This window comes from Phyllobates terribilis, unplaced genomic scaffold (genome assembly GCF_046119375.1).
Source record: "Phyllobates terribilis strain yellow unplaced genomic scaffold, ASM4611937v1 Scaffold_1__5_contigs__length_1240528914, whole genome shotgun sequence".
NCBI lineage: Eukaryota > Metazoa > Chordata > Amphibia > Anura > Dendrobatidae > Phyllobates > Phyllobates terribilis.
Window position 1 is genome coordinate 107,347,930 of NW_027362761.1, and position 20,975 is coordinate 107,368,904.

Here is a 20,975-nt window from a genome sequence, read left to right on the forward strand (position 1 = left end):
AGGGTCAGTAAACCATGTAAGCAATCCAATACACATGATTGTAAAATTCTATTATTTCAGAAAGGGATTTACCCTCTTTAAAGTCATCGGCAGAGAGTTTCATGATCTCCCTGCTCTTACAGCAAAGAATCTATGTTGATGGAGAAATCTCCTCTCTGTGATTTTCCATGGATAAAGAGATAGGCCAGGATCAGACTGGCGCATTTCACAATCCGCATATGGATTGCAATGCCTCCACTGATCGCAGATCTTCTGTCCCGACCTTACAGCCTCATAGACACATATGAGGCCATAAGTTTGGTCTTGAGACCTGCAGCCATTCCGTCCAAATACCAACCGAGAAATATGTCCATTTGTACCCGGCTATAAGCTGAGAATATTATTTTAATTGCAATATACAACAGATTTACACTAGTACCTCCTTGACTAAGCTACAAGATGATTATGGCTTCTGGACTTGTCTTTGGCGTGTCGTTTCAATTGAACTTCTAATCATAAGAAAAAGTAAATATTTGATTGTAATACATTTTTTTCTCTTAACCAGGTGGGAAATTGGAAATTGGAGCTCATGCAGTTTAACTTGTGGAGTGGGATTACAAACCAGAGATGTATTTTGCTCGCATCTCCTATCACGAGAGACAAATGAAACTGTGGTCTTAGGCGATGACTCCTGCAAACAACCTAAACCAACTTTGGTGCAGGCCTGTAATCGCTTTGACTGTCCGCCAGCATGGTACCCTGCAGAATGGAAACCGGTAAGGCTAAAAGGCTTAATAGTCTAATCTAAAATATCTAATGGGAAAGTATACTTATCATTGTCTGCAAATATGACCAGTTGGGAACTTGTCAAGCTAAAATGTGTTTAAAAATGATATTTATGTATACTGTCCTCAACAAATGTCAGCCAATGTCTCTCTGTCTTCTGTCTTCTCCAGCCCTGTAGATCCTCCTCTAGCTTTGGTGCGACACAAAAAAGAGTTTCCTTTGTTGGCACATGACCAGTGCTATGTGTGAAGGTGGTTGGCTGACTGATTAAAGGGATATTGCCATCTCATGAGTTTATTGCATATCCACAAGATGTGGCGTAAAGTTATTCTAGATGTGGATCCTACCATTGGGACCTGCATGTATCTCAAGAATGGGCCCCTGATGTGTGCTGGTGTCAGTGTAGAGGTGGCTTGGAATTCCCATTCATTTGCATAGGAATTCTAACCACCTCTCCACTGAAAGCAGTGCATGATGAGTTCCTGTTCATAAGATAGCTACAGATGTGGTTGGACCCACATCTACTAAACATTTATGCCATATTCACCAGATATGCCATAAATGTACAAGATAGAAATGCCCCTTTAATTTCAATAGCTTAGTCAGTCTCCTCTAATCAAGGTATAAGAAGGGAGAAGGGGCTGACTTACCTATTGAAATGAGCCAGCTAACAAACCTCACATGCCGACAGATCGCTGCTGCTTCATACCAATGCCAGAAGTAGAGCTGTCATTGGCGCTGATATCAGGACATTTGTGGACATTTGTTGATGACAGAAAGTGTAAGTTATATGTAGTCCATTTTTAAACATCTAAAAATATTTTTTACTAGCTTTTAAGGGAGTTTTCAGCCTGAACCGACCGTATAAACTAAAAGCATAGCCTTGTAGGGGACGTTACCACTATAAAGGCCTTTTATGTTCCAATCGCTGACATTGTTCTGCAAAAACTGTAGTTTAATAGAGCATGCTAATTAAGGTGCTTCGTGAATCCATGGGGTGGGCAAGATGCTCAGCGCATTGATCCACCCACTAGTTTTGTATGTACCTTCCTCCCTCACTGGTGATTGACAGCGCTGGTTTGCCTGGAGAAAGCACAGCATGCAGAGGAAGCTCAAACAAGCCAGAGCTATTAATCACCAGTGAGGAGATGGAACATGCCATACCAGTGGGTAGATTGGTGCACTGAGACATTCGGCCACACCAAGGGTGCACTGAGTACCTGATTAGTATACTTAAATAAACTTTGATTTCTGCAGAATGGAGGCACCAATTATAACACTAAAGGTGCCATTTTTATAGCGACCCTCTACCCTACAAGACTTTGTTCTTAGTTTATAACGTAGGTTCTGGCCGACAGACGACTTTTAATTTATTCACAAACTTACTTTTGAGAAAATTCTTACTGAACGAATAATTTGATAAGCCAGGGAAACAAATGTTTGAACTATTCAGTAGCCTATTTTTTTAACTAGTTGAAGATATTTTTTGGTAATTAAGGCTTAGAAATCCTTTTCTCTGTTAGCTACCAGAATTGAAATTGCAGGTTTTACAATTCATTAAAAGGGTTGTTCACTTCTGGACAACCCCAGCTTAATAATTTCAGCCTGCAAAAAGTCACGTCACTTCTTCATAAACAGTGGTGCTGACATTGCTGGAATGGCCCTACCACAGGAGGTGAGTAGAGATTGTTTTTATTTTAATTGGGCTCCTGAAATGATTAAAGTGGTTTTACTTAGGATAGGTCACCAATATCTGATCGGTGGTGATATGACACCCCCGCCCCACCAATCAGCTGTTCCTGGTGGTGGCAGCAGCCAAAAGAGCTCAGTTATGCACAGCACATCTCCATCAACTGTATAGTGGTCGTGGCTGGGTACTGCACATGTGCCCCTTATTCAAAACAGCACTAGGAACAGCTAACCAGTGGGGGATTGCCCTTCGCACCCCCACCAATGAGATATTGATGACCACTCCTAAGGATAGGCCATCAATGCAAAAGCTTACTACAAATAATTCTAAATGAAATTCTGAAACTCTAATTAAAGAAGTGAATAACTAGGAGAAAGAAAAAAAAAAGCCTGGATGAGTTTAAAAGCTTTCTATTTTTTGGCAGATGAGTTTATTATAATCAAAGCTTATATCCTTCAAGATGATAAAGAAGAAACAGTATAAATTTAAAGCTCTATTTATTTAAAGATGGCTAGTTTCTGGGGTCATGCCAGAAAAAAAGCTTATCTTGTTTTCAGCAGCTTTTTATAGGGGAAACCACTCTGCCAAAAATGACACAAAACAGAAAAAATGACTAAGTTAACTTTTGTCAGTGCAAACTGTTAACGTATTGCAGGAATGAGTGGATAGGAAGTCTTTCAGACGTTACTGTTATTGTTTTAGATTATACCAAGTCCAAAAAATATTTTAAGAAATAATTTTGTCTGAAATTATAGGGTATCTATCAGTTTAGTTATGCAGCATAACGTAGTGAAATGCACGCTGATTTTAGCGACCTGTCACTTGTGTTAATGTTCAGCAGTTTTTGAGAACCTACATCTAATTTTTTGCCGCTCTGAGACAGTGAGGAGTCCCACGTATTCATGATATGAAACTAATTCTGCCCTACAGTCATTGATTGACAGCTTTGACTCTACTACTGCGAAGAGTGACTGACAGCTGTCATTTATCAGCAAGAGGGCAGGGGATTCCTCATCAATTTTCTCCCTTACGCCGGACTGCTATTTGGCCCCCAAAATATTAAGATTAAAATCTAATTTTTCAAACATTTTTGAACATTATCACATAGGCGACAAGTCACTGATATCAGTGCAGCTGTCACTAATTTTTGCTGCCCTCAGATAGCAGTAAAACCAAGCTGAAAGATTCCCTTTAATAAGCAGAAGGTATGACTAACTCACATATAGTTTAGCTTAAACTAACATGGATGCTGAATCATTCAAAAACTAATACGGTATAGCCTTAACCCTTAGGCATGGAAAACGACTTGAGTCATCCCAACAAAAAATAGTAATATATGTAATGATGGGATTTTTCCATCTATAGTGAGACCACTGTATACTTGCAGCATCTAGAGTTATTTTTTTTAAATGTCCATTCTTTGCCAAGCCATTCTTACGAGAAAAAGAAATGTTAAAACCTAATTTAATGGAATATTGACCTCACTTCTACGTCTCATTTGTTGTCTGAATACCATAAAATAGTCATAAGAAACCTTCTAATTGTGGGATGCAGCATGATTTGCACAATATCACGGTATGCTTTTAGATATTTTACTCACTCTCTTACAATATGCTCAATGGACGTAACTGATAATTGACCGCTTTGGTTAGCTCACTTGTATGTTTTATAGCCTGGAGTTTCCCTGCTTGTGGACTCAAGTGGTTATGCTCTCATCTCATACACTGCTGCTGCTACTTTGGATATTCATATATTCTATATATTTATTGGCTTTAGTAACTTTGGAGGTAATATGAAGATGTCACACGCCGTTTAAAATTATCTTTGTTGCTCTAAGCAACAGACTACAAATTGTTACTTGCTGTGCTATTGTGGCGCCCCTTAGGGTTCAGTCGCCACAGAGGTACTGCATCTCACCCAGAGGTGTGGTGTCTCCTTCTCTCCGGTAAGGAGGGAGTGCTGCCCGGAACCCCAACACCCGCATTCAACACTACACTGCTCCAGGCCGGCTGGAAGGGCAAGATGCAATGTGTTTCCTGCTGAGCCCTGTCCCTGGCTGGAGTGGGGGGAACCCAAAGGTAGGGGGAACCAGTAGTGGGTGTGGGTGGAGGAAGCAGAGCAGGGGAGCACCATAGAAGGAGGTATTTAAAGGGAAGCCATCTTAGGGTGGCAGGTCAGTCAGAGGAGTGAGTGAGGACAGTCAGTCAGGGAGCACAGTCTCTTTAGAAGCTCTGCCCCACAAGTGGGGCCTAGTGCTAGAGGCCCAGGAGGGGAGCAGAGGAGGAAGGCTCCATTCTATTGAAGGGATCCCAGGGGGTATGGTGAGTGCAGGACGGCACCCGTACGCCCCGAATCTGTCAGAAGACAGAGGGATCAGGCCGCAAGAAAGGGACCGGCCCCTGGACCAGCCGTGTTACTCCAGGTCTCGGCTGGAAAAACAGGAGGCTTATGGCTTTTATAGTGCAGTTGCCAAAGCCTCATCCTAGTCACCGTGAGGGTCAAGCAGGTCCGGGAACTCCAAGTTGCCCAGAGGGACTTCAGATCACCCGAGCGGGACTGTGAATGGGGAAGCGCAGGGCAGGAGGGAGAAGACCCAGCGTGAAGTCGGTCTAGAGAGGAACATAAGAAAGCGGGGTTCCGTCAGGTGCTCCTAACCTAACTGAGGAAGAGCTGAACCCCCGGTCTGGTGAACGCAGCGCGACGTGGGAGGCTGGCACTCGCGCAGTGTATCAGTGGAACGTACATGAGAACTGTGAGTAAAGACTCGAATGACTGCACCGCACTGCCTCCGTCCATTATTTCAGCTGCACCATCACTCCGCCTGCACTACAAGTCCCAGCATCACCACCCACCATCAAACTCCCTACTGCCCCGTGGGCCCGCTCCACCTGTGGGGAGCAGAAACACCTCAGCTGCCATCCCATCACCCCCCGGAGGTCTGCAGCAGCTCTGGTAAACCTTACTAGGTACCACAGGTGGCGTCACAAACTATTTACTTTATTTTTATTTTTCCTAGCCAGGTTACAATCCCCAGCCACCGTGATATTCCCCACCAGCATCCATAGACCCGGCTGCCGAGTACCCCACAGCCTGGGGGCGCGTCACTATTATGGAAAAGCTTAATCTACACTTTACACGTTATGCATTTGTCTCGGCTGGGCAGGGCTCTGCCCCTTCCCCTCTGGCTTCTGCACTCTGCTGTGCTCCACGTCTGGTTTGACAAATGGTCCAGCATGCCTCCATGACATCATCTTCCTAGGCCTTTTAGGTCTTGTACTGTATTACCAGTTTGTCTGCTGTCCCACATAGCCAGCTATCCAAGTCCTAATTGTATCTTCTGCCTGACAGCCTGCTATGTCAATGCCTGTGGACCTTAAAAGGCCAAGGAAGATGATGTCATGGGCCACTTATAATAAACGACATGAAGCACAGCAGAGAGCAGCGGCCATAGGCTGTGGGGCAGAGCCCTGCTCACCTGAAACAAGTACATAACAACACAACCATAAGCAGCTTGCAAACTACAATGGAAACAACTAATTTTATGAAAATCTTGTGTTGTCTTTCTTACATTTATAGGTGTACCAGTTTCAAACTTAAAATGTTTGATCTATATGAAAAATCACAAAATCATCACTACTTACCCACTCCAGTATTTCCTTCCCAACAGTTTTTGTTGACAAGGCTGCAGTGGTGACATCACATCAGCAAATAACCATTGCAGTCAATCACTGAGCTCAGACTTTTCAAGGTGACTATCTCTGCATAACCACTAAGCCCAGTGAGTGGCTGCAGTGGTCATGTGTTCTCATTGTGCTGTGAACAGTTCAGCAGTGTCACTGAGTCGCTACTCACGGGCAAGCCCAGAGGGTAGTCAGTAGGTCCAAGGTCAGGTACCAGAAGGGCTCATAGTACGAGGGTTAAGTTGAAGGCGTGCTCAGGAAACAGTCCCGGGAAAAATGCCACAAGCGTACGTCAAAACCAGGGAGTGACAAACTGATAGTCAAAGGCCAAGTCCAGGGTCAGACACCTGAAGTCAGAGAGCATCAAAAGCAAAAGGGATAATCCATCAGAATTGTCACAACAGATCCAAGGTCATAAACAAGATCAGAAGTCACACACAGGGCTAAGCACACACACCTAGTTAAAGCAAAGCTACAACTGACAATCTGCTCACATCAAGCCAGCTAAATACCTAGCAAATCATCTGAGGATGGAAGGCACCTGGGGAAATGCCTGCAGACCAGACCAGATTGAGCAGCAATCAAAATGCTGACAGCCCTGCACGCCCCAGGATCAGATTGGATTAGTGTACTGTCACTCACAAAACCAACAGTCCAGCACACTCCAGATTCCATAGAGTGGCTGAGCTGTCACTAACAGCGTCCCTCGGCCACAGTCAGTTATGAAACTGTGACAGCAGCCATGTCAAGAAAGACTGACAGGAAGCAGCGGAAAGGCAGTACTGGAGAAGAGGAGTGAAAGAAATGATGATTTTGTCATTTTTACACAGATCAAACTTTTGGTAATTGTAAGAAACCAGAACATCCCTTGTACTTACATACTGGTTAGAGGCTGGAACAACAGATCACTAACCAAGTCATTAATCAACTTTTGATAAGAATCTGACGTGTTTGGTCATTAGCAATGTTTGGGCCTAGAAGATCAGGTGTGAGCAGCAAATGCAAATCTCAGTTTCTATTTGGATACAATGGATATTTGGAGCTTTTTTTGCTTGGGAAAAATGTAGAAGGGAAGCCACTAGCTTAGTCTCCATGTTCCAGTATACGTGTATTATAGAAATCACACATTTTTACTTTAAAGCAATGGGTTTAATGATTGGTTGGTGTTACTAACATTTAAATGGCTAAAATCACTTCAAGAAATGCAGAACACCCTAAAATGCACAGGCATCCACCAAAATGCCTCCTTTGGGTAATATTTCCATAAGCAGACCCTTTTGTGGTCTGGTTAACAGGATTGTCCAGACAAAATTGTGACTGTTCGCAAGATGGAATTTGAGCTACACAAAATAAAGCTAAACCTGCAAGTTCAAACTTACTGTATGTAAAGGGAAATAATATATTCTGAATCAACCTTGATCATAGGGTGAAATCTGTATGAACCGTTATAATATGCAGCTCTAACTGATTATCCACTAATTTGCAGTGCTCCCAGTCTTGTGGGGGCGGTGTACATACTCGTGATGTCCTCTGCAAGCAAAGACTTTCTGATGGTAGCATCCTAGAGCTGCCAGAAACGTTTTGTTCAGCTACAAAGCCAACATCTGAAGAAATGTGTGAGAATGAAGATTGCCCACCAGAGTGGTTTTTAACAGATTGGTCTCAGGTATATTGTAACCTTTTCTTTCCAAACTATACTTTCATAATAATGAATTTTTAGTACATTATTAACAAATATGCATGTGCATGTCTAAAATTGAGTAGAATGAGTTTACGACAAATAGGCCCCCATTCATCAAGACCGGCGTAAACAATAAACAATGCCGGTCTTGATGAGGAGGCGTGCTGGAGTCAGAGGTGCCTGATTCATTAATGAATCTCAATGAATCAGGTGAAATGTGGTGTGCGCCTTGCCACAAATCTCACTTCGGTAAGATTTTGTAGCTTATCATTAATTAAATGAGCTGTGTGTGCCTCTGTGCGCCTCGCCACAATGCTTACTCCAATCAGGAACTGGAGTAAGATTTCTGGAGTAAAGTATGCCACCAGCTCATCAAGAAGTAGATGAGCGATGGTGTCACGCCATCATCCTGGTCCCAGCTCCACCCATTTTACTATTTGTAAATTAAATAAAATGTAAGAGGGTTGTCGGTAAAGCTTATATTGAGTGAATTAAAGGGATGTTCTCACTTAATACATATATCACCTATGCACAGAATAGGTCCTAGTTGCTGAGTGTCATACTGCTGCCACCTTCATCGGTCACAAGAATAGGGGTTATGAAGCCCACTCTACTATTCACTGGTTATGGGACTGATGGAAATAGTGCTCTACTATATCCGTTAGTCCAATAAAAAGTGAATGAGTTAAAGTGAGTACTCTTACGGATGAGGCTCCTCTTCCTTTCCCTCACTGTTGCTTTATTGCCTTTGCTGTAATGGTAACCATCTCAGTATGTACTGGCATCCTGGTAAGCTTGTGCATATAAAGTCACCACTAAGAAAAAAATATGGATAATGGCTCAAATATAATATTTTGGATCACAGCTTGAGTTTAGCTTTGCTAATTAAAAAACTTGTATAGTTACAGTCTAAAAAGATTTTTTGGCTGAATTGGTAAATTGATTCATTGGTGATCCATTCATTTTGTTATTCATAGGGCATGTGAACACGTAATAGTTTTAATGCTTTTTTTACTAAAAAAAAAGCAGCGAAAATTCTTTTTTATGTATTTTTGGTGCATTTTTTGTGCTGAAAAGCCTTTTTGATCTAAATAGAGAAAATGTACAGTAAAAATGCTAAAAGAAAAAAAATTACACCACATGCCAAAAATTTCAAGGAAAAAAAAACACATCATGTGAATGAGATTTTAGAAATCTCATTGATATTTCAGTTATCGCATTGATTTTTCTGCTTTCTGCTTTTTTTCCTCCCAAAAAAAACGGGCAGAAAAAAACAGATCAAAAATGCTTCATGTGAACAAGCCCTTATTGTGATTACAAAACAAGTTCAAACTGTATTTGAGGATATTTATTAGCTTTAATGTATTTATTTCAATATAGGGATTTAAAATCTAAAAGTAACTAAATCATCAAAGGCTGCGTTCACACCTTGCACCTGTGTTGGATTGTTTTGCTGTGATTTTAGGGGAAAAAAATTGGAAACGCCTCCAAAATCACAAGGTGATAACTTGAAACGGTGATAATCTGGAATCACTTGTTCCTTTCTAGTGCTCAGTGTCTTGTGGAGACGGATCACAGATCCAAGGCGCAGCTTGTAGGAAGAAAGTGAAGACTGGAGAATATCTTGTGGTGAACTCCTCTATATGTGCTGGATCCGTCCTTCATCAGATGACCCGCCCTTGCATACTTGCACCATGCACTAGTAATATCTATAGTTTCAGAATTACCATTTACCAAGATATTTTGTATCACATTATGTTTATTACAATATTTCTTAACATTATAATTATGCAAGTTTTCTGTTTTTTACTTAAAAAGGGATTCCAAGGAAACCCCTGTACTATGCTGGCAATGAAGCAATAAAGCTTTGAGCTGTGGTGGGGATGCAATTTGCTTACCCTATTTCCAGCACAGTGCATAGAGGTTTTCTAAGATTCACTCTAAGGGAATCTATCAGCTATTTTTTTTGCTACCTAATCTGAGAACAGCAGAATGTAGGAAAAGAGTCCCCGATTCCAGCAATGTGTCACTTACTGGGCTGTTTGGTGTCGTTTTTGTAAAATCACTGTTTTGTCAGCAGGAGATTATCATTAGAGGACTAGTAAACCTGCTGCTAGGTAGTCTAACCCCACCCCCATCACTGATTGGCAGCTTTCTTCATATGGACATGGTGTACATAAAGCTGCCAATCGGTGGTGTGGGCAGGGTTATACAGAGCTCAGCATTCAGACAACTGGTAGATCTGTAGCAAATAAAAATAGTTTTTTTAATTAAAACTGCAGCACATAGTAAAGTAAGTGATACATTGCTGGAATCGGGATCTCTACCCCTACACCATGCTGCTCTCAGGTGAGGTTGAAGAAACCTGGTCACAGATTCCCTTTAAGTCTCAGAATACCGCATTAAATGTATATAAAAGAGAGATCGCTAGATAGATAGATATTGTAGATAGATGATAGATAGATAAGTAGATAGATGATAGAAAAATACAGTAGATAAATCCCTTTAAGTCTCAGAATTCTGTATTAAATGTATATAAAAGAGAGATCGCTAGATAGATCATGTAGATAGATAGATAGAGAGATAAATCCATCTTTTAAAGTGCTGGATAAGTCATCAGTTTATGATCAGTGAGGGTGTAACATCTGCGACCTCCCACCAATCCTAATCATGAAATGGCTTAAACTATGATTTACTGCTGCATCCTTTTCTAAGTGATCCCTGCGCAGCACACCTCAAATAAATGGGGCCTGTTGCAGTTCCCAGCACAGAGACTGGCCAGGGTTCTACTATGTATAGAAAAACCGTGAAAAGGCTTTAGCAATAAATCCATTGGACCATTTATTCCCAGGATTAAAGGGGTCTCAAAGGTCAATGCAATCACTTTATAAAATGGTAATAACCCTTTAGATTGTCCACCTTTATGAATTAGTATTATGTTTGTTTTTATTTTTGTATATTTTACATTTTAGCATTGGCATTATCTGCAGGATGCACAAACGATGAGATTTTGAATTATAGGGTGGGAGGAAAGTGGGAATAGTAATTGAAGGAAGAAATGTAAATAATGTGAGGATTAGTTTGAGTGCATGCAGTTTTTAATAATTACGCTAAGTTTTACAATTGATAATTATTATATTTTATTGTTTTGTTAACTTTCTATTCAGTTTTCGTGCTCTAAATATTACTCTGTTTTGTTTTTAAGGGCTAAGGCTTGGTCAGAAAACAAACCCCCAAATTACAGGTCTGAGAAAAATATATATCCAAACAAGAAAGCAGAAGAAGTTACAGTTTGTTGTTGGTGGATATGCGTACCTCCTTCCAAAGACCTCTCTAGTGCTTAAATGCCCCGTGCGTCGATTCCGTAAACACCAGATCATATGGGAGAAGGATGGCAAACACTTGATAAGTTCAGAGCACATTACTGTTGCACCACATGGATATATCAAAATTCATCACCTCCGGTCTTCAGACACAGGAGTGTACACATGTATGGCTGGGCCAAGCCAAGAACATTTTGTCATCAAGCTCGTTGGAGAGAACAATAAAATTATTTCTCAGGCTTCTAGAATAAGAGATGATGAAAATATTAAGAAAATCAAAAAGAACGAGGCCTATAATCGTCCAGAAAAACATCAAACTGCAAATCTATTTAACAGAAGCAAGACTGAAAAACAAATTCAAGTCTCGGATGCAAGTAATCATTATGATAATATAATCTCAAGGCTACTGGCCTTAAAACCTTGGTCAGAATATTATGTTGATCCCTCTGATCCTCAAGAGTCATTTGAAAGGAACTTCTCCTCAGAGGAGGACCATCTTGCGGAGCAGTCTTTACCAAACACTGTGGTCATTGACATTAAGCGCGTAGATGATATTATTCGCTCTTTGTCTCAACAACCTGTCGAACTCCATGACAACAACAGCAAATACCTGTTATCCCAATTAGCCCATGAGTTAGCAAGGAGCTATGTAGAAAACCATGAAGCACCTGTTTTCAAAGCAGAGCATAAACAGCTTAGCCCCGGAAGATCGGAACATTCATTTTACAAACCTGTTTCTGGTTTCTCTAGTTCTTGGAGATCATCATCAGTAGAGTCAGAAGTATTTGAACCACATGAAATAATTCCAGATCATTCTTTAAGGAAACCAGTAATTCGTAGAAAAATATCGGCCGCTCAGCATTTTTCCGCCTCGGAAGTTGTAACCCATATTGGACAGACAGTGGCATTGGCTAGTGGAACACTCAGCGTGCTTTTGCATTGTGAAGCCGGTGGAAACCCCACACCAGTTATTAGCTGGGCTAAGAATGGAGAAGAAGTAAAATATAGTAACAGGTAAGAAACCTGTAGATAAGGTAAATTGCTTAGAATGTGACTCCTGCCCTTACCGTGTTTTACAGTATAGTTCTTCAACGTAAGGATGTTCCCGTGCACCTAACACTAATTTATGCTTTTTAAAGGATGTATAGATAAAAATTGGGATTCCTGTACTACACTGCTCATGGCTCGTAAAATTCTTGGATGTATAGATGAACATAGAAGATTTATTGGTGATTAGTAATTGCTTTTTAGGGTCACACTGACCCCTTCGTCAGGACCCTGGGATGCGTCGACTAATTATTACCAATTCTGATTTCATAAATTGTGGCATGGGAATCTCTATTTTTATCTATACATCCTTCACAGGATATATGAACGAAACAAGGTTCTGACACGAGGAGCGCCAGCAACAGCTCTAAGCTGTTACTTTCACCACTGGCGGACACAGACAGAAAAGGGCCCCTGTGCAACAACAATATAGGGCTCATCATAATGCACAATTCCCCTGCATTGGAGGTTAAAATGGGCACCAATGATATGTCCACCCCTAGCTTTCACGCTTATCTACGAGTTGTGTCCCGTACACGACTTAACAAGGTGAAGAGCCTAACATTGGGGGATCCACAGGGTTTCACAAACAACCTTTTTCTGCTTGATAAAGTAATTATTTGTTGGATTTTTCTTAGTACAAAAAAAAAGCCAAACTATTTGAAAATATTCAAAATACATTTGAAATATATTTTATAGAAATATATACCGATAACATTATCAAACAGTGCAAAATTAGCAAAATGTAAAAAATATTAGACCAATGTAGTGTTTCATTTGTTGTCAATCACCGATGTCATGCAATGTTAAACGGTAAGGCAAAATGCGTCATATCACAGATTCAGAGAATGTGTTTCATTTAACAAGAACTCTAGAAATCCTCACATTTTGCTTTATTAAACATGATTTTCATCTCTTATCACAGGATCCTTCTGAAGTCGGATGATTCCCTGGAGATATTAGAACCAGTTGAAGCTGATGTTGGCTTCTACACCTGCAATGCCACCAACTCTCTCGGCTCTGCATCAGTGTCAATTGCCATTACTCTTGCAGGTAGGTGATTAATGCATGTGCTTTTCCTAAAGACTTAGAAATAGCTTTCCACTGACCCATGCAGAAGTAGGTTAATTTGGTTGTGATATATGCCTTTTTTTCTGCACTTGGTTAGGTTCTGTGCCATACTGAAGGGAAAGGAAAGCTTTTGGACTGATTAACTTGAAAAGACATTCTCATTAGATACAAGCAACTGATAAAATATCGGAAAGGACATTTATCATATGTACATAATTCAATCAACCTAACCAAATAGAGTGTAGAGAAAGAATAATATGAACCAGATGATCAGTTCAAATAAAGAGAAGAAAATATTATTAATAGCATTATTATAGTCTAGTAAAAGAATGACCGTTTGACATCAGTGGGAGGCACATATGTTATTATAAGAGAAATACAGAGGAATCTTTTAAGAAATAGTGCAGTGACCTGCTTCTGGCTCTCACCAGTAACTTAGAATTGTTCCATTAATACTCATTCTTTCTGACACAGGAGAAAGTCTTATAAAACCATATCTACTGAGAGACACTTTACATGTCTTTGCTAATACAAGTCTATGCAATTTAAGGGAACATCCATCTAGAATAGTCTTCAAGTAGGTCATAAGTAAAGTCCATGTAAAAAATCACATTGATGACATCGGTGCGCTATAAAATAAGAAAAAAGAAAAAAAAGAAGCTAATTGGTCAATTTTCTATTCTGCCTTAAACCAAGAAGCCAAGAAGCTCGTAACTTAACCTTCTACCTAGGCCTAGGGAGAGGACTGTAAGGGTTGAATGTGGCATCCTTCCACCCATAGGAATGAGAATAATGGCAGTAAGGATTTATCAGTAACTGCAAATTGACGCCTTTTTTGCTATGTGACTTTTCGTAGTACGTCCCTTTTAAGTTGCTCTGTAGAACTTATACCTCTTTTGCTTAGCATAGAAATTTGTGTTACTGCAAATCTAACTCAACTTCATAATCAAGACTCTATTCCAGTTAATCGCACGGTGTATAGGATTGTGTCCTGTTTCCAGTAAGAGAAATTAATGTTCAGAGCCAAAGAGGTATAGAGCCGTTGTCTCATAAGGGGCTTAAAGGGAACCTGTCATGTCATTGGAGCTACATTTGCGCAGCTCTAGTGCGTAGCGTGGTGCCGGCTGCGCTTGCGCGACTCCCCGCATGACACTGTGCAAGTGCAGCTCCAAGCGCCACACTGCGCAAACGCAGCTCCAAGCACCACACTGCGCAAACGCAGCTCCAAGCACCACACTGCGCAAACGCAGCTCCAAGCACCACACTGCGCAACTGTGGGATTCTAGTGACGTCAGCGCAACCAGGGAAGTCCATCAAATTGAGTGGGTGGCGATGCCCATGACTGAACAGAAAATGAATGACACCCCTATACCAAACGAGCAGGTACTATATAAGTATATAAAGTGCTTTTTATACATCATTACAGCTCCGTTTGTAATGAAAATAACGTGTTAGTGATGCACATTGCATCACTAACAGCGCAATGGGGGCAGTTTAGATGCTTGAAATGACGTGACAGGTTCCCTTTAAAGGGTTTGAAAGGGTTTTTCTTGTTTTTTCAGGAGCGCAGTGCTCCGCTGTCTCCGGAGTTCCTACTTGCTGGAGTCTGTGCGCTTCTGAAGATTGACAGATTGAGAGTTCAGACCAATAGCATAGTTGTGACTTTGGTCCAAACTGACTGTTCTCCCATGCTACTAGAACAGGAAGCTTTGCCACTGCAGCATGGGAGAAGATTTGGAGGACTGAGAATGGTCGGATCCAGCCATCTAACAAGCTTCAGAGTGGTGGAAGCGGGCACTAAATTGCCACCTACTCTTCTCCTAGGTAACTAGCCACTCTGAGTCCGTAGGGTGGCCAGTAACCAGGGCATCGAGCGGTACACTATTAAGCACCTTATAATTTTACTGATTTAAGAATTGAGACAACTCGTTAATCTTGATATAGCTGCTGGAGAGATCTGTTTAAACAAATCTTTATCTGGCCTGTTCAGGTCTTGTTTGTACAATAATCTCTTAACATCAAGAATTTATGGATATGCAGAAAGGATGTGAAGCAGGGCCACATACTACTCTGTTCCCATTGCCCTTGGGACAATATTCTATCTGACAAAATACAACACGTCAATCAAAGAGAGCTGGGCAAGATTAGACCCAAGATCACCAGACACTTTGGTGCCACACGAGTATGTTGCTCTCTAGTACCTATATCATAATTACATCAGCTTAGATGGCAGAAGACTGTTGATAGATTCCCTTTAAGCCATCACATTCTGTAAATCAGTGTTGATCTGGGATGCCAGACTATATAAGTATCATCTTCTCTTATGTAGCTATGACATTTCAGAGAAGATTTTGACTGTATTTCCCTTTAATTCATGGTAACAGTTGAATGGTAATCTGAACTCTGTGCTTTTTCCTTTCTGCTAATCAGGGGTGTAACTATAGTTGGTTCAGGGGTTGCAGTTGCACCCAGGCCCTGTAGCCAAGCAGGGTCCAAAAGGACCAATACTAAAAAGATCCATGATAGTTTGGGGCCCTGTTTGAGATTTTTATTTGGGGTCGACAAGCATAAAGTTACTATTGCTAAGCAAAGACCAATAGTGAAAAGATCCATGATAGTTTGGGGCCCTGTTTGATATTTTTATTTGGGGTCCACAAGCATAAAGTTACTATTGCTAAGCAAAGACCAATAGTAAAAAGATCCATGATAGTTTGGGGCCCTGTTTGAGATTTTTATTTGGGGTCTAGAAGCATCAAGTTACTACTGCTAAACAAAGACCAATACTAAAAAGTTATGTGATATTTTGGGGCCCTGTTTGAGATTTTTATTTGGGGTCCACAAGCAACAAGTTACTAATGCTAAACAAAGAACAATAGTAAAAAGATCTGTGATAGTTTGGGACCCTCTTTGAGATTTTTCTTTGGTGTCCACGTGCAACAAGTTACTACTGACAAACAAAGACCAATACTAAAAAGATCTGTGATAGTTTGGGGCCCTTACTACTGCTACTGTATAAGTCACTCAGAAACCCAAATATTACACAGAGACCAAAAAGGAAAAGTACGTAGATAATGGAATCTCTTCCCATCTGGTACTGCTCAATTAGATGTTCTGTTGGCCATTGTATGCAAGTACAGTGACAGTTCAGTTCATGTAGATCTCCATTTTTGGAGGGACTTTTGAATTAATTATTTTTGGACACTACTTACTGCTTGCAGTTTACTTACAATTTAGGCAGACCGAAGGTGACCTTGTGTACTCACCTTTCCATCTTCTGAAATGTGAAATGTGCTTAATGACTGGTGTATATATTATAGGATCTCTCTTATTTGGTTACCTGAAGGACCACATGCGTTTGTTTTCTTTATGCGGCAATGAAATGTTTAAAGTCATTACCTTGTGATCCTCCAGTAAAACTATCGCTACCTGCTCGTATATGGCTGGTTTGTTAACATGCTTGTTAACGGATAATGTTTCCCGTTACTTTTTGACTGGCGAGCTTTTGCCCATTAGTTAAATGTCAACAGACCTGGTTTGTGGTGTTGTGTATTTTAGGACCACAGCGATTTTTCCAATTAAAGAAGCATATAGTTACATTTTCCTACGTCTGAGGTGACTAACACACACTTGATTGCTAAACATTATAGTCCTTTCCCGTAGTGAAAGAATAAACACTTAACCCATATCCATTATAATGCTTAAGCTCAGCCTTGCCCTTGGAAGTAAAAATCAAAACATCTGTTAAAAATATTTTTTATTTTCAGTAGTATTTACTTGTAGAAAATGTGTTGGATTTGGCTAGGATTTTGCTTTTCTTTTTATGGATGATAGGTACTTCTATTTTACACATGTCAAAACCAAAGTTCATAGCTCCAAGGAGGTAGTAGGAGCACGACGGCGTATTGTAGAAGGGAATAAAAACCATGTGTCAATCAATGAACTAATACTGTTCTACCAACAGAAGAGAAGAGTGGACAAATGCAGTACATATTGTCCCATATGTGATCAATAATGCCATCAAGGAGTGTCAAGTTCACTGAACATTAAATAATTGAATGGTACAAATCTTCAGTCCTGGATAGGCTCAGATTTCCATAGGTTTGTGGAAAAGGGAATCACATCATTATAGATCTGTTTTTCATATTTTGCTTTAAATAGTTTTTAGTAGCTATTCAATATTAGGGTTATTTAGCGTCCTGTGCACAAAAGAACTCTCAAGTTACTGGTATGTATTAGACATTAATAATGTATGTCACAAGTTATTGAATGCTTGACCTTACTTCACTGACCTTTGAAGGTTTGCAAGTATTTAAGCTTTGCCTGCTCTCCTGCGGTCTCTTCCATCCATTCTTGATTATCCCAGATGGTTTATAGCATGCTTTGTATGGGCAGCCTGCCGCAGAACAGCAGGTTTCCTCTTGGCGCCTGCTCTTTGCACCTCTGCTGTATCAGGTGTCCATGATATATTGTTTTCTATCTCCAGGGAAACCATTAATAAAGACTTCCAGGACTGTGCTCATCAATATGGATGCGCCCTCCATAGCTGTCGACATTGGTAGTGCAGTGAAGACCATTCATGCAACAAATGTTACCATCCATTGTCAAGTAGCCGGTAAGTCAAGATCATGTGTGTTTGGACGCATGTAAAAGAACAACAATCAGTCAATTAGAGATACTACCAGCACTCTCAGCACAATTATGTCCATATACTTCAGTGATGCTCAGCATTGTTGTTGCAAAAAGACCAAAAATCTATTTTAAAGTTAGAGAAAGGTGAATTGCAGCACTCACCATTACATAAAAATCTGTTATTTTATTCCAAAATACATTGGTGAGGCAAGTGGCATACTAAACACATGGACAACGGCTGTTCTTCCTGGTCTAGCTTTAAAAATAACAACAGTCACTTCAAAAACCCGTATAGAAATGAGTTACGTTGTTATTCGTATTAAACCTGGAAGCTCATAAACAATTAGTTTATGTAGTCATATAAAATCAAGTATCTAGCACCACATTATATAATATAGTCAGTGTTTGAAGAGTTATGGCTAAGTCTCCTTACACCAACCTGTCACTCTCCACAAGGATAAGCATTACCCCTTACACCTCCTGTCACAGCCAAACTGTTGTTCTGTTTTGCACTGATGAGGGGCAAACATCCCAAAACATGTGTCTGCAAATGGAGTTTTTGGTTTGGATTCTTATTCTAAGTCATTTGGATTCTTATTCTAAGTCACTTTATAGGTGGCATTAGAGTTTAATTAATCTTCCTCTCTGGAGAAGCTATTTACATGTGTAAATTCCCAGAGGAGCATTGCATGGCCTATAAGTATCCTTACGCCAATTTTACATTCTCCATAAGGAGAAAAGTTACCCCTTGACCCACTGTCAGAACCTCTCACCCAGTCAAACTGCTGCCCTGTTTTACACTGATGGGGGGTAAACATCCCCAAGCATGTGTCTGCAAGTGGAGTTTCTGGTTCTGCTTCTTTTTCTAAGTCATGTGGCGAGGGCTTTTAAAGGACTGATATTGACTTTTACAATTGCTAACTCTGATAGGTGGCACTAGAATTCTAGTTCTCTTCCTCTCTGAAGAGGCTGTTTTCATTTCTGTGCTCTTTAGGCATTTTTCACAATTACTGATAGCTTTGTGAATGCACAGTTTACCAAGACTCTTTGAGCTGCTTAGTAGCATCCATTAATGATCAGATAAATTGACAAACGTAATCTTTCTCTTGTATTAGTACAAAGGAGCTGATTCACCGCCTGCACACAGGCACGTCCATATTCAGAGATTGGCATCTTTGAGTACAATTATTCGCTTTTGCAGAAGAGAATTACAGCTTTTAGTTGATCATAAAGACAGACGTAGATCTAAATGCTTTCGAACATGCTGGAAAATCATTTTGAAAGACAGGTATTAAAAACAGATGTTATCAACGCAATCATTCTCCATTGTGACACAGGACATCTGTAATATGTGTACTACTGGTTAAAGTAGATTAGATCAGAAACAACAGCATTTTATCTCAAGGAATTTGGTACTATAGCTCATACCCTTTAAATGGAGACAAAGATTGCTTGTAATCATACATATAATCCTTTGTGCATGGCCAGTTTGATTATTGGTTTATCACATTGATTTTGTCTTTTTATTGTATCGCATTCAATTACTACTTGTCCAATACTTCAGCGATCCCAGCAAAGGCTCTTTGCTTTCCTTACAAATTCATGAGTTTTTCATAGACACTTGTTTCTTCGGTTAACAGAGGATGGTGCACTACAATAAGACAGTAAATGGGTGCCAGTTTTATAGCTAAATGACCAAACTGGGTAAAAATGAAATAATATTTCAAAAAGTAGGAAACATTTTCCCTCTCCTGATATACTTGATGTCCGCGATGCTATAAGTATATGAATGCATGGATCCATTCAGGCTTGTACAACAGGAATATACATTAGTCCATCAATTAAGCATTGCTTTCCATGTGCCTGGTCACTGTCTACCCAACTTGTAACACATTTATGCCTAAAATATCACTTTACAAAGCAGATCTCAGTCAAATAGAAGACTTTTAGGATCTGGTGGAATAGGAGACTTGCATCTCGAATGTGCATTTGCAAGTCATAAATCTGTAACGGCTATTTCTGGTATCATGTTAAATCTGTATCATGAGAAATTCAGGGTCTTTTAAGAAAAAGATGGATCCTACTCAGCACTAGAATTCCGCAACAAATTAAATTGTTGTAATGAGGCCAACAGGAGATGGACCCACAGGATTGTTACTGCTTAAACCAAGTTGAGTCTTCATCTTCAATCTCTACAATGATATGGGGTGTTTCCCACAGTGAATTCAGAGCTACCCCATGTTTCCAATCTGTGTAACGTCAATTTCTCCTTCAAGTAAGGCCACGTTCACACATTGAAAGTTTGGATAGTTTTTTACCATAATAATTGTAAGCCAAAACCTGGAGTGGGTGATAAATGCAAAAGTGGTGATGTGTTTCTGTTATACATTTCCTCGGACTGCTCCACCTCTGATTTTGGCTCGCCAAAACTCACCAAATACTCAACGTGTGCCCGTGGCCTAAGAATTTTATGTGCTGATTTTCGCCACAGAACTGCACTAGATGCGGAAAATTTGCAGGTAAAAGCGCTTAGAATCCGCACATGACTGTATCAATAAATTTTTGTCAAAGCCAAATACCATGACGTTTTAAACATAAAGTATTTTTATTTAAAACATGACATACCAAAAGGATACAAAAATCGCACCATGAATGTAGCCTCATGATATGGTCACACAGAGGTTTTTTTATAATGATTTAGAAATAGATTCAGCTCCTGAATCAACATCAAAAACCACATCAACTACTCCTTGAATAAGTTCCCTTCTGATTTGAATGGGAAAAGCAACTTTAGTGCCCACAGTGCTGTTTTTTTCATGTTATTTTGAATATTTTCTAGTAAAACTGTTTATAGGCCCTAGAGAGGAAGCGGTCATGCATGCACATGGTTCTCTACAATAGATCATGGGTTTTTGCTTACTGCCTATTCTTTCAGAACTCCCATAAACTACAGTGGAGCGAGCACAGACACGGAGGCCACCTGTCTAATTCACATACTCCTTTCTGGCCAAACCGGTTAAGTGACCCCATTCTCTTGACGTATGAGGCATCCAGAGATGTCTACAGAGGGCGCCATTAGTACTTCCTAG

At 40.3% G+C, this 20,975-nt stretch overlaps 1 protein-coding gene across 3 annotated transcripts in view; it reads left to right on the forward strand.

Annotated features, from left to right (window-relative positions):
* Positions 1 to 20,975, forward strand: part of ADAMTSL1 (ADAMTS like 1) — a 1,187,598-nt gene that overhangs the window by 1,080,682 nt on the left and 85,941 nt on the right. For all 3 annotated transcript variants that reach the window (XM_073665475.1, XM_073665465.1, XM_073665483.1), the window contains 6 exons: positions 545 to 755; positions 7,622 to 7,801; positions 9,365 to 9,518; positions 11,022 to 12,153; positions 13,112 to 13,239; positions 17,741 to 17,869. In XM_073665475.1, the coding sequence (XP_073521576.1) occupies positions 545 to 755; positions 7,622 to 7,801; positions 9,365 to 9,518; positions 11,022 to 12,153; positions 13,112 to 13,239; positions 17,741 to 17,869 (1,934 nt within the window). The remainder of the gene's footprint in view (positions 1 to 544; positions 756 to 7,621; positions 7,802 to 9,364; positions 9,519 to 11,021; positions 12,154 to 13,111; positions 13,240 to 17,740; positions 17,870 to 20,975) is intronic.